A 14,703-nucleotide genomic window follows, 5' to 3' on the forward strand; every position below is an offset into this window, starting at 1 on the left:
TCATACAATTTACAAATTGTGAGGCTATACTTACTTTTAAAAATCACATATAGTTGACATGAATCATCCAATAAAGCTGCTGTATTAAAAGCTAAAGTCTCTGTTTAAACAAAGCAGATAATATTTAAACTCATGTTCCATTAAAAATATGCCAGGATAGTTTTGCATCTTGTTAAATGATACACAGTGAGGCCACTTGATTTGTTTCTATTTTTGTTGAGGTTTTGGTTTTTTTTTAGATCCTGAGCAAAGCAGCTAAATATTACATTTCTTTGGTTGAATCTAAACAGAATCTTTCACTCTGAGAATATAGACAATTTAGACTCTTTTTTTTTTCCAGAGCTAGCATTCTACTTTGGTGCAGGTTTCAATATAAATTTCTCATCTTGTCCTTGAAACCCATGACTAGGTAGACATGATGTTCTGACAAGGGAAATCTCTCCAGGGTTCATTACACTGTTCCCCATGTAATTTGGGAATATGGTAAGCACAGAAGGGTCCAACTCATAGCATGGAGCTTTTTGAGTGTGGAAATTGTTTGAGTAAGCTTATTGTAAGGATGGTGGCCACTCTTCAAAATGTTTAAATTTGATGGTGACACCATAGCAGCTGAAGCCAAAGGCTCCCTTGACTTTAACAAGGCCAAAGCATTCCTTTATGGAAACTACAAGGCCTCTGTCTTCCAGGACATGCTTTATATACCGATAAAAACAGCCATGAGAACATCACAGTGCCAAATGTCACAGTTCTGATTTAATCCACCTTTAAGTCTCTCCATTGCACAGAACAGTGTGTGGCTTGAGAAGTTTGCCAATAAGCTACACATATCAGAAAAAAAACCATTGGCCCCACCTAAAATCTGTTATATGACTGAACATTAGAAATTTTCCCTGACAAGAAAACACTTAGTGACAAATTAAGTGAGCATAATAACGCAGGTTACACAGAGGCATTGCACATTGGAGAACCATGCAAACCACTTGCGCATGGTTCCAACATTTTCTTTGTCTTCCCTGGATGCAAATGAATCTGCAGAATTTGGAGATATTTGTAATCAAGGAAAGATACCATTGTTATCGCACCAAAAGGGTTCAGAAAATTAAAGAACAAGTAATTGAACACATGCACAAGAGAAAAGAAAAATTCTGCCAAGGGTGCTTAAATAGGTTTGTACCAGCTATTAGTCACTGCAATGAATTCCACAGGAGACAGAAAAAAAAAACCCCAAACCACAAGAGAGAAGTATCACTTTACTTGTCCTGATCTTATCCTTTTCCCTGCGCATGTCCTAGTGGCTATTGTCAGAGAAAAAGGATTCTGGGCTAGATGCTAGCAATTTGCTAGATTGTCAGCATTTCTCTCCACACCAGATGTGTTTTACTGCTCTTTAAGATGTGCTGTGATAAAGGCCATGGACAGTGTCTAGACATAGCACATAGCTAAGGCCTTTGGAAGTCATTTGATGCACTGGGTCTGTGTTATATATGCATGGTTTTAATGAGCTTCTTACAGGTTTTCCAGGAGTACTGTGCAGCAGGCAAGATACGCACAAAGAGAAAAACCCTTACCTTTGATTTCACACCTGTTGCTATAGACACCACAATGTATTCACTCTATCCTGTTTAAGGGGCTTAAACATGGAATGGCCATCAAATATTTTTAATCCTCTGTATGCTAAGGATGCTTTTCCTTTCTCAGATTCACACAGAAATGTATCTGTGGGCAAATTTAGGCACAGCTTACTCACTGGCTTAGATTCTCATACATACATTCATTACCTTACGCCACCTTCCCCTTTTTAACCAGTGTCCTCTAGATGGTTTTGTATGGCCAAGTAAGAAAATCGAAATGTTGCAGAGGTCCCTGTGAAACTATTGGAAAGAACATTTCAGGCTCAGTTTTGGACTTTCGTTCACTGGAGGTATGATGCCACCTCAAAGCCTTCACCCTGGGTAGTGTCCTTGCTCCAGAAGGGGTGTTGTGCTGTGTATGAGAGCAGTCAGAGTGAAGGACGCTTGGGATCGTATTTACTTACACTTGTTAGTGAGCAGTTCCGTGGGTACCACAGTCACTAAGCTCAATCCCCTCCCTCCTTGGATGGGGATTATCTTGTCTTTACAGTGCATTCTTACCATCCAGACAAAAGAAAAATAAAAAAGGCAAAAAATCAAATAAAAAAATAGAGACAGCCACTTTAATTCCATTTGCTTGGGGTTTATTTTTGGCTCTTCAAATAATAAAAAGTGCAGCTGAAATTTTTAGAACTTCTGGACCATTTCTGCTACAGAAAGGCTGTTACAAGCAGGACAATTTATTGCACAGTGGGAAGTCCTGGTGTGCCAACACTGCCACCACTTTGGAGCACCCCACGGGAATTCAGGCGCAGGAGAGCAGACCTGTGGCATCACATGCTCTGCTTTTTCATCCTTCCAGTGCAGGACAGCTACTGCCTTTGGAGGTGGGAAAAAGATAAAGTAGGTTCGGGAGCTGTGCCCATCACCTTCAGCAGGCTGTCAGAAAAGGCGGTTACTTTCACAATGGTACCAGGTCCTGTGATGCACTGCACACACACATATTTCTGCAATTTTAAACTTTATGTGGGAAACCAGAGTCAATGCATAGAACAACTAATCCGCCAACAAAATCATGGAAATTCTGAATAAGATGCAAAAAAAAAAAAAAAAAAGACCTATTTGGAGTATCCCAAGATTTGTGAAATGAAATTGATTTCCATTCAAATCAGTTCTTTTACTCTTCTTGAAAGTGTCAGGGTGTCAGCCTTGCCATTACCAGACTGTGATTTATAGTTAGGCAGAGCAATAATACTCAGGTGACTGTCTGGAACTGTACTGCTGTGTCTGGAAAGGCTACAGATGACAGCTTCCTCCTTTCTTAACCAACTTTCATTGCTTATCTAAGATCAGTCTTCCTCCATCCCTCCTCCCCAAACACATGATAGGAAAATGATAAAATGTATAGGCTTGCAGATTCACTGAGATCAGACAAATAAACCTTGTGAAGGGACTAGGTTACAGAACTTTGGAGAAACATACTAAAAAGAATCCTTTAGCTAGCTATATCCTAGCTGTTTGGATGGATACCTGTAAAATGTGAGACTGATTGACTGGCTTCAACACATGGGTATGTTTTAATCCATCTGTAAGATCTATTTCTGTAACTCAAGCATACAAGAAAAACAGAAAATGCTGAAACGAAGGAAGCTTTCAAATAGTAAGAATAATACAGCTGCTGTCATTTCCTTCTGAAATTAAACGCAATTTATTCAATAAATAGATTAATGGAGGTCAAAAACTACCTGGCTAATAATTACTCAAACACTGATAAGCTAATTCTGTTATTTCTCCCATTGACATAAGGTTTTGCTTAAATAAAGGCAACAGAAGTACTTAACAGTTTAGATGATAAACTCCTACTAATTTTAATTGGAATTGGGAATTTTTAAATACCTAAAAAAAGACTTTTCCAAATAATTTTCTCTCTTTATTCCTTTAGCTGTACTTGTGGTCTCAGTATAGTGAAGCAAAGAAGAGAGTAAACAAGATAAATGAGTAAGTAAGTCAAACAAAAGAAGAATTACTAGCAAGCTAATAATACCATCCCTGACAGCAGCTCGCTCATTCTGCTATTAGTATTTGCAGAAGATATTGACAAAATGGGAAAGACTCAAACAAGAACAAGCAACATGATCTGATCTTCCCAAAAATCTTAGAGTAAGACAATGAAGACAATCTCATTAGTTTTTCACTGAAAATCCTAAGAGGGGGAAGGAAGCAAATGATCATTTAAATTGTCAGGAAAATTAAAAAGCTAGAAACTAATGCTAAACAAATTCTCATTCAAAATAAAGCCTATGTTTTTAATATTGATGTAATAGACTACTGGGAGACTGTTCCAGGAGGTTATTATGGATTCTCTGCCATCCCAAATCCTAAATATACAAGCTAACCAAACAGAAATTGTTGGTGTTGACGTGGGAGTTGCTTGGTGAATGCTTTGGCATCTTTTATGGAGGAAGTCAGACTGGATGATTGAGTTTGCCTTGGCAGCAGACAGGATATTTCTGCTGTGTGTGGGAGACACAAGGGAGGAGAGCAGGGGGGAGGGAAAAGGAGTGAAAGAAAGAAAGAAAGAAAGAAAGAAAGAAAGAAGGAGATGCCTGGCTGTATTCCTAGTCTAGCCCATGTAAGGTGCATGTCTAGGTGGTATCAAGTTTCCTGGTCTAGTGAATGGCACATGGTGTCTGCAAGCAGAGAGAATATAGGAAGGCATCCATGGTGTTCGTGAATGGAGAATATAGGATGGTATCCATGGTGTCCATGGTGTTCATGGCAGGTTTTACTGCAGGCAGAAGAGCCTTCAAGCCCTCTCAGAAGACTACTGCAGGTATTGAGTTCTGCTGTCATTTCATAATCCAAGCTGAAGGATTTTTTTCACTATGCTAAAATCACACAGAATTGAGACACACATTAGACTGATTAATAAAAAAAATTATAAGCCAGGGTCTCTCTGTGGAGCTCCTCCTTTCCATTTGTTTTCTTACTTGCTTTTGCAAGAGATCATTGGGACCATTAAAAATAGCAATCTGAAAAAAGTAAATGTGCATATCAAAACTAGTCTGAAGAGTTTCAATGGAAACTAGTTTGGATATGCACATTTTATGGATCTGAGATCCCATAGCTTGTTCAGATGCAACCCTCTCTTTCCAAACACTGCACTAAGTTACTATCAACAACAGAAGGACAAACAGCAGAAACAAGATGGTAAAAGAAATGCATAAAATATTGCCTCACACTGCCACACTAAATCATGACCTCCTGCTTTGCTAATATTTGCTTTATACTGAGATCTCAGAGCTCTAATAAAATTCAAGGTCCCCCTGTAACAGTCACTATGCTCCTATTAATGAGTAGTGTTCCCCACACGAAAGAGCACACAGTCTGCCTAGATAGTATGGAAAAATGGCAGGGAAGAAAAGTAAAGGCTCAAGGGAACTTGTCTGCATTCATGATGTGTGCCAGGAAGTGACCCTAAATCTTTAGCCATCGATGCAGCAAAAAAGAGCACGTAGGCAGCAGTTTGGAAACATTTCAAAGGGTTTAAAAGTGTTAGTTATTGCATGTAGTAATTTTGATTTCCCGCTAGCATTTAGGGAATGATTACCAAATTTCAGAAAGCCAAGCTGCAGTCCTTGGAATTTATTAACTCATAAAAGCCTACCAAACCTCAACACTCAGATAATGGCAACACCCATAAGAAAGCTAACCCATTGAGTCAGCCAGGAGAGGTTTCCAATACTGCACTGGTAACCTGCTTCACTTCTAAACATCCAGTCATTGTTTAAAAACCAGGTGCCTCAATGGCTCCTAAAACATCAATATTGTGACTATACTCATCTATTTCAGAAGACATAAGTCTGAGAATTAAGATCCAAAATAATATGCCAACATAATAAACAACAGAAAAGCATGGTCTACTATGTTTATTTAAAACGTCGCAGTAAATCTAGCTCCCTGAATACACCAGTGCATGTATATAAATAACATCAGTAAGAGCTATAAGTACTGTGTATCCTCAGACTTGTGACAAATCTTCCCAACAGAGGGATGAACCCTGTGCTTCCAGTGGAAAGCTATAAATCCCACCACAAAATGGCTGTGCCGGCCATTTCATGTGCCAGGTTTGCTGAATGCTGATTCCTGCGCTGTTGGGACACCATAACATAGGGATGGAGAGGTGCTGTGTCTGGATTAGGCTCATGCCAGCTGCTGCAGGATGGCAGCAGTGTGAGAATCTGTGGACCTACTTCCTATAGGCCCAAAGCAGAACTAGGCTCCCTGAGGACAAGGGCCGACTGTCAAACCTTCTGGAAATATGAATCTGGCTAAATGCTGGTAGCAAAACTTTCATGCACATTGCCAGGAGAAACTACCTCTGCTGAACAGAGCAGCAGAAAATTATCCCATAGCTTGCTCTTCCCAAATCACAGTTATTAAATCTGATGTTCCATAAATGAACCTCCTTTCTGATTGTGCAGACATCAGGACTATCAAGTCATTCTTCAAAAGAAAATGAGAGAGAAGATCTTTATTTTGAAAACTGCCACCAACAGCCTAATATCTTACGTCTCACTGCTAGCTGTTTCTGAATGGGGCCAAGGGAGGAAATGCAGAGTCTGCAAAAATTTACAGGTAGAGGCAATTTATACATCCTTCATGTTCAGGATGAAGAACCACTGTGGAGTGAAATGCAAACAATGGGAGAAAGGCTGATTTGAACTCCTAGGACAACAAAGCCAGCTTCTTGTAGGGCCTTACAGTGGGGCTATGGAAGGGGCCGAAACAAAGAGATGAAGAGAAGGGGAGAGGTGATTGTTACTCACTGGTAAGATTCTATTTCACAGAATAACTTTGGCAGAAGAAAAGCAACCACCTTGTCCAATTCTCTGGCATACCTACACCCACATGGACAGAAACATTTTCTTTAGAGAGTGAGTGAGGATCCCACAATCAAACTTTTTCTAGACACAAAGTTTTCCCCATGCGCTTCAAAGGCAGCTTGCAGAAGAGAGAGAGTGCAGAGGAACAGACAGTGAACCATGAAGACTTTTCCACTGTTAACTGTCTCACTTGTATGAAAATCAGTATATAAACTGGATAAACAGAATACTTCTTTACGCGTTGGAGGCACTCACTTCATCTGATTTATTGTCATCCAATGGAAATGCTTTAAGCAAAGGGAAGAACTTTCTATGAAGAAATGCATTCTACTAGGAAAGGCTTGAGTTTGAAATTAAATCCTGTGCTAAACTTTTCAAGAAGTATCTACCTTCACTGAAGTCTTTTCATAGCCCTGCTTATTTCTACTTTAAACTTCTCATTTATTGTACTTTAAGCCCCATCAGTGAATGTAAATGGGGTTTCACTATACGTTTAGTGCATTCAAGCATTCTTTGTTACAGTTCCCACCCTGCTGCATTATGTGAGCTCTGCCACGGAAGTCCAGCAGTCGGTTTGTTTTCTGCTATTAATAAAAGAACCTACTTTTCCGCACTTCTTTGAAGAAGTTGAAAGGGCTACATGTTAGAGGGGGAGGTGATGGGGAACAGACTGTGGTGTAATCCCCAAACGCAAATGCTGTCTAGATTAGAAACCTCCCAGAAGAAAATTTACAAATGCTAAGACTGAGCTTTTTGTGTGATGAACACTAGAGCAATAACTTAGCCACATACTGGGTTCTGCCTAATGCTTAGGGAGCCTACTAGGTGAAAGGAATTAAATGAAAAATAAAATCTTCCAGTTGGCTCTGTGCCGATGCCATCCAACCCTTTTGGTATCAAGTGACTTACTAATGCAACTATTTTCATGTGTATTTCATCACTGAGGTATCTTAATATAATACTTAGGAATCTGTTAAAATAATAATAACAAACACACAAATGGGATTTACACATTGCCAGTGTTTTTACATAGTCCAGGAAAAGCTTAATTAAAGGGGTGGGATGTGTCTCTGCTGAATAGCTGTTTTTCCTTCATACCTTCCCATGCATGACACGTACACATCCAAGAAAAGAAGTTGGGGGTGGTGGTGGTGGAAGAAAACCACCCAAAACCAAAACCAAAATTACCAGTCCTAAACTACTCAGCACAATCTTGTTGATTTGCTTAGCCATTTAAATAAATGAACATGCTTCTTGTAGAGAATCACGGCCCCATTGCAACAGCTAATGAGTAAAAGGAAAGTACAGACTATTGTCTGCCTTGTTCCCTATGGAATACTCATATTGCTCAAACTATCATTACCATAGCTACTTTATCCCACAATTACCACTAATCTTTAACTCCTAAATAAGTAGGAACAGGCATAAAGATTGCACTTCTGAAAGTTTACCAGATAAACTGTAGTCTATAGTCAACCGGAAGATTCTGTGATTAATTTTAAATCCTACTTAATAGGTTAAAGATGTTTTTAAAGATGACATAATTTTATCAATGTTGATTTTATTAATCTGATGTTCAATTACTCTCTAAAGCTTCCATCCACTTGTTGCTACTCAGGCACTGCAAGTGAAGCTCATCAATCAATTGAGCTGGATTCTGGTCAGAATATAACTCCCCATAAGAATCACCCTAGTGTTGCCAAGGAGTGCAACAACACAGCATCCAACAAACTTGGAAGATGCCTATTGTAATCATCAAACAATGAAAAAACTTAACAAGGCGATGAATGCCTCAGATGCATTGTTTGGACGAAACAATTTTAAATGAACATAATAAAATAAATCTACTTTTAATTGAGTGATACAGTTTCAGCTGGCATTTTTATAGTATTCTAGATATGTTTTTTCTATTGTGTGACTACCTAGCTAGTTATAGACTTCAGACTCAGATGACTTCTTTCTTTCTTTTTTTTTTTTTTTTTTTTTTTTTTTTGTAGGCTACAGTTGGTCCCTAAGAGGAGATGACTGCTTTCAGTGTGAAATTATCTACCTAGTCAGGAATTGAGCATAATCATCACATGGGCGAATTGAAATGATGGCTACATTTACTGCCTACAGAAATTTCTGCTGCACTGCATATTAACACACTGAAAATGTTGTGTTAGCTTATCGTGGATGTGCCGATTTTCATTACCCACGGAAATGCAGAACATCTTCTGTTAAACCTCATTGACATTTTTCATCAAGTGAATAGAGCAATGCACTGAAATGTGATAATTGTACATTCTTGTTATACAACTTCAAGTAAAATATTCTTCCCTCTAATTCCAACAGTAATTAACTTGGATTGGAATTCCCTTGACTCGTGTAACAGTCTTCAGCACTGTATTAATGGATCTTAGAGTTTATATGGTTGGAAAAGAAATTCTGTCCCATATACACAATACTATATAAAGGTGCTAAAGACTTTCAGGTTAATGAAAATAATTGATCAAATCACCCCAGCTTGAGCTATGAGCTTTTTTTTTTTTTTTTTTTTTGCATTGTTTAGGTGAAATATGAAATGGTGTATTGCTAAAACTTAAAATGCCTCAAAAATGAAGCTCCAGAAAATTGTTGCATCTCCCATGAAGACTAAAAATTAAAGTAGACAATTATCATAATAATAACTCAATTGTACATGGCAGACAAAAGAGAAGCTAATACTTCCCTCTGTTTTTTGACTGATGTTTTGTTGGGCTATAGCTAAACAGCACTTTAAGTTGACAGTAAATTAGCAAACAATATGAGGGAGGAAAAAAGAAAAAAATAATCATGGGGGGGTTAAGATGTTTATGTAAAACAGTGATTTTCCTTTTTAAAATTAAAACGTACAAATAAGCTGGTGTCAGAGCCTAGGTGATCCTTCATTTCCACCGCATTGAGCAGGCTCCCATCAGCAGCAGACAGCCGCTAATATATGCGTCTGGTTCAGTCTGCTCTACCAACTAGGATCCCATCGAATTGTTAATATCAGTCCTTTTTTGTATGCACCACACATCTTTTTCACTCTCTCTCTTCCTCCCCCTTTGCAAGAGCTTGTGTTTTTGTTTTTTTGTTTTTGTTGTAGCACAAGCTGATTACTCTGAAATCACTTATTAAAGAGCATTTAAATGCCTTTTGCACTGAAACAACGTCAAGTTGTATATAAATATATGATTCCTATATATAGAAATGTATCAAAATTCTGCATATATATCTAAGCATAGCATACTGAAAATTATGCTTTCTATTTATTTGTGCTAATGGAGACAGCTTTCATATTCTGCCACTGGGTAAATGGGACTGCTTCCTGCATGGTCAATGTAGGCGTTGTCACGCAGTTCCAGGACACAGAAACACGTCGTTGATCCTGGTGGAAATTCTGCCTGACAGAAGACCCTGCTTCTTCCTCCCCTCCATCCACCTCTGCCCTGTGTACCTGAGGTAGGGCTGGCTGTGCTGAGGCTGGGGAAGAAGAGGGAGCAGGAAAAGAGGCAGGCAGTGCACCAACTTTCCCATCACTATGGCAAGGGGCAGCAGTGAGTATGATGGGCAGAGCGGAGCCACTGGAGTCATCCCAGTTCAAGCAGTAATGCAGAGGCAGGACTGCGTATTCACGACTTTTGCTGGAGCACCAAATACGCCAGGCAGGGGTTTCTAATGATTCATTTTCTTCTCACTCTCAGTGCAGGGCAGAGCACAGTTGAAATCTTCAGACTGACAGAGACAAAACGTTTCACTCCACAGTTTCACCTTCATTGTACATACAGTGTTAAATGCAAAATTAATTCAGAGTGCTGAATGTGAACTATCCTCATTCAAGAAAATTTTGCTGATCGAGAAATAAATGCAATGACAATATTTAATACGCATAGATAGGTGCATTGTACAGCTGATTAAATCTATAAGGACTTTTATTTCGATGAACACTAGGTGCAATTGAAATTATATATTGACATGTATATAGCAACACACAATATAGTTTTATCTCATTATACAGCTTGAATGAACAGAATATGTGTTCACCTGATCAGTATCTTAAATAACCTGTTTTCAGTATTGAAAACTGCTACAGAGTATGTGTAAATTCCTAACAAAGTGCTTCACGAGGGTAGTACCTACCTGGGTGCATTTGTCTGTCATATACACATTCAGATCTACTTTTCCAATATTTCCTAAACAGAAGTCAAAACACACACAATATCACATCTGTGTTAAAAAGGTTACCTCTGTATCTAAATTTTTGCAAGTAGCTCTTTTGGGTGTTCTTAGCGTGTGGGATTGACAGTTTATGAAGAAAAGAATTACATATTTACAGGAACTGTATCATCATTGTAATTGCTAAGGCAATATTTTTTATGACTATTTAAAGACTAATTATATCTTGAGCAACTTGAAAACTATGTACTGAGCATAGTTTCTGTCTCTTAAGAAAACAAGACAAGAAGAAAAAATATTATACTAACAGATAAGAACAATTTATTTTAACAATAGTGTTGATGCTTAACAATAAAACACAATTCCTCCCACACAAGTGGAAAAAACATACTGCAACCAAAATACCACTTTTGAAATTAACAAATAGTTTAGATGCCTGATCTGTGTGAAGCCTTTGTTTCAGTGAAGTCTGATGTACCAACAAAGTCCTTCAGCATCTTGGTTAGACACAGGAAACAGAGAAAAATGACTCAGAACTAACTCACCTATAAAATATTAAGAAATACAAATCAAATTATGTGTTTTAGATCAGATGTTTGAGGCAAATAAGCAGTGCAGAATAAGTCATGTGCTTGTGAATCTCCTTATGCAAAGTCAGTGCAGAACTTAACACATGAGGGACAAGCTACAGCTCACACTGGTTTTTTTCAGAGGGATAAAAAATATAAGAAGTGATGGGGAAGTTACAAGTTGAATCCAGTGCTTAGAGTATTGTGGGTTCGCTTCAAATTGAACAGGTACAAGAAATACGTTTCTGAGTGTAAAGGGATGTTAATACTGAAGTATGATTTTTAAACCAATATTCTCTTTCAGATTAAAATGTAAATTAAATGAAAGAATATTTTAAATGACATATTGTGTTCTCACTTGGACAAAGAAAAAGGATGGCAACTAAATACAAAATACTCTTTGTTCCATGTTACAGGAAAAGCTAAGCAACAGTTTTCCTGTAGACTGAAATCATTATTCAAACAATAGAATGAATGTTTTCTAGGCCTCAAACATCAGTATTTATGTTTTATGTTTTAAAAGTCAATTAATGCTTGAACAGTAAGGATAAGTATATACTTTGTGGTAATTATTTATCAGAATTGTCTACAATAATAATAATAATAGTATTAATATTATGGTTGGAAGTATTTTAGTATCTGTTTTGAGTGGGAGTTTTTTTTTGTTTTTGTTGTTTGGGGGAATTTTTACGTGCAAACTAACATTCAGGTTAGATTATAATTCTAAATGCTACATGACATCTAGTCCAGTTTTCTAAACATATAAATATGTAACATCCTTATGCTGCACAATGAGTAACAGTTTGGATTTTTTTTTTTTTCTTTTTTTTTTCTTTTTTTTTTTTTTAGGAACAGTTCTGATGCTTAACATTTAAAATAGGTATATTTTCCTTTTTACCCTTCCAGGCAAGGAAAGCTCCTTTGGTTCTCTAAATTCTGCAGAGAAACAAACAAAGTCCAAAGCTGCTGGTTCCCCTCCGCCTAGGTCCCAAGAGCCTGACTTGTGATTGTTGCTAAAAAACCTCACAAGTTAGGGTCTCAGGGACTAGGAAAAGTCCGATATGATCCAGAAGAATTCGTCTTCCAATAAACTGAATTGTTTAGTAGTCATAATCGCTGTCACCAAAACTCTCACTGCTATTGTTAAATAGAAAGAAAACCCAAACCCAAAAGAAGCCCTAAAACCAATGTCCCGTCCCCCCACCAAATCAACACCACCTCCTTCCCCCCAAATAAACAAACCACAGTTTCAAGTAGGGGGCAGAAAAGATCAAATAAGCAGGCAAGATGCATACATACATTCGAACAATGTATCAGCTGACCGAACAGACTTTTCTGAGAGTCTGGTCCTTAACTTTTGAAAAGAAAAAACAAAGAACACAGGATAAAAATCTTCACTGCCTTGTCTCACAAGTAGCTGTGTTACTATAATGCATCAGAGGGAAGCGTCTACAAATGGGTTAAAATCTGCTTCCAGCAGATTTGTACAGTAACAATTTTATTCTATTTCCTTAATGCCTGAAAGAAGGATTAAATGCTTGTTAAGGGGGTTCTAATTGAAATATTTCCCCGGTATCCTACTGTTCAGGTGGGCCCTGGGTTACAGAGTACTTTAAACCCATTCACGATGCAAGGATAACCTTTGGGCGTGTATTCACTTTTTGCCTCTTCCCCCCATTCAACATTTAATCCTTCTACAGACTGCTAGAAAAAGCTTCTTCCTTTCCAATGGCAAAACTAGCCTTCACTCCATAAGCTGCAGAAAACATTGACATGCAGAGATTGTTGTCACTTGAACCAGATTACTCAAAGCACACATAACTTTCAAATACTGTCGATACAGTAAGAAGAATTGCTTGGATTTCCCAAATAATTTTGTTCTGAAGCCGAACACTTTTAATGGCACGACCACAATCCTGAATTACTTTTGCATTCATTCTCCTCCGATCTTTAGCCTTGTTTGCAGAATGAAAAAGAAAATTTCTACTTTAGGGACAGGATCCATCGTGGCTTTTTTTTTTCCTCCATGAGATCCCAGAGCAAAAGAAACAGCAGCCATAAAGGTCCTAGCCACTGGAGCAGAATCTGGCATAGAAAACTCAGAGCTCTTCGGGAAGCCGTTCAGCTTTAAAAAGGAAAAAAAAGAGAAGAGGGGGGGAAGAATTAGAATCTCTGCTGGTCGAACAGGTGAACCATCCATTTACAAGAAAGCTTTACAGAGTGCTCTGCCGAAGAAAAGATTTGCCAGTGCCCCCCACCCCCACCCCTGCCCTTCACCCTCCCCTCCAGACTGATACTTCAGATTTCAGAACATTTTGGATTATTTACAATATTATTTCAGCTGATGATATAATGCAACATTATATAAGAGCCGTTTCTTTGTCACTGTGCACCATTCAATCAGTTATGCGTCAGACACATAATAGTTAAATGAAACAAAATATATATATACACATATATGAGAGAGATATATATGTATAGCAGTCCCTAGATTTCATTCAATTTCTTTTTTTAAAGCTGATCATGATTTAACAAACAATTCTGACCACAGCTTTCAAATCAATAATTAGAATGAAAAATCTCTCCCCTCTATAAATATGACATTAACATAATTATACCACCCCCATCGCATAGACCCATCCTCTTTAGGGAATACATCTGATGCTCTGAAGATGGAAATCAGTCAGATTTTAGCTGCTCTCGAACGTACCTTTGCTTCTCACTGACTGACTGGCTTTACCTTCCATGCACACACACACGGTCACAGCACACACACGCGCACACACACACACACATGCGCGCACACACACACACACACACACACACACAGAGGCCCTCAAAGGCACGGCAAAGCAGCGGATGCTGACTCAGAGCAGTTGTGTGTGGAGGGGGTGGTATCGGCTGGTATTTTCACTGCACTCATCATTAACATTAACTCACTCTCTAGCATCCACCCTCTCTCAGACCTGCTGGACTGCAGCATTTGCATGACGCTGTCACTCTAGCCCTTGTGGGTCAGATGTTAGAAGAAAAAAAAAAAAACCTCAAGGCTCTCATAAGGAATGCCTTCATTTCTTCCAAAGGGTCCCTCTTCTTATTTTTCCACCTTTCTACTTCCTCTGTTGCTGTGTCTCAGTTGTTTGACATCTTTCCGGAAGAAAATGTCTTGAGCTGCAATAAGCCAGTAGTCAGTCGGTCCTCCCCTCACCTCACACTCGTATTCCCACCCCCTTTTTTTCCTAATCAATAAGACAGATCTCCAAATGCAGTTGTGAAAACAGGCTCTGACACACAGACTTTCATCCTCGATCCTCTGCCTCAGGAATAGCAGGCAACCCAGGCTCACACGTGATGTAGAGAGAAATAATGCCAGTAATTCTTGAACAGTCTTAGGAGTTTATTCTACGCCTTCTTCATTTTTTCCTGTGCTCGAATAAATACCAGTGGGAAGGACACACTAGCTCTCAAAAGCTACAAGGATTCACTTCAGAAAATAAT

At 38.5% G+C, this 14,703-nt stretch overlaps 1 protein-coding gene across 7 annotated transcripts in view; it reads right to left on the reverse strand.

Annotated features, from left to right (window-relative positions):
- Window positions 1-10,934: 10,934 nt before the first annotated feature.
- Window positions 10,935-14,703, reverse strand: part of LOC121341351 — a 227,271-nt gene continuing 223,502 nt past the window's right edge. For all 7 annotated transcript variants that reach the window (XR_005953419.1, XR_005953417.1, XR_005953416.1 and 4 more), the window contains one exon: window positions 10,935-13,330. Coding sequence is in view for 3 of the 7 variants with exons in the window: in XM_041414796.1 (XP_041270730.1) it covers window positions 13,139-13,330 (192 nt within the window). In the remaining 4 variants the exon portion in view is untranslated. The remainder of the gene's footprint in view (window positions 13,331-14,703) is intronic.

The sequence above is a fragment of the Onychostruthus taczanowskii genome, unplaced genomic scaffold (assembly GCF_017590055.1).
Source record: "Onychostruthus taczanowskii isolate IOZ18803 unplaced genomic scaffold, ASM1759005v1 scaffold47, whole genome shotgun sequence".
In the NCBI taxonomy this organism is placed as follows: Eukaryota; Metazoa; Chordata; class Aves; order Passeriformes; family Passeridae; genus Onychostruthus; species Onychostruthus taczanowskii.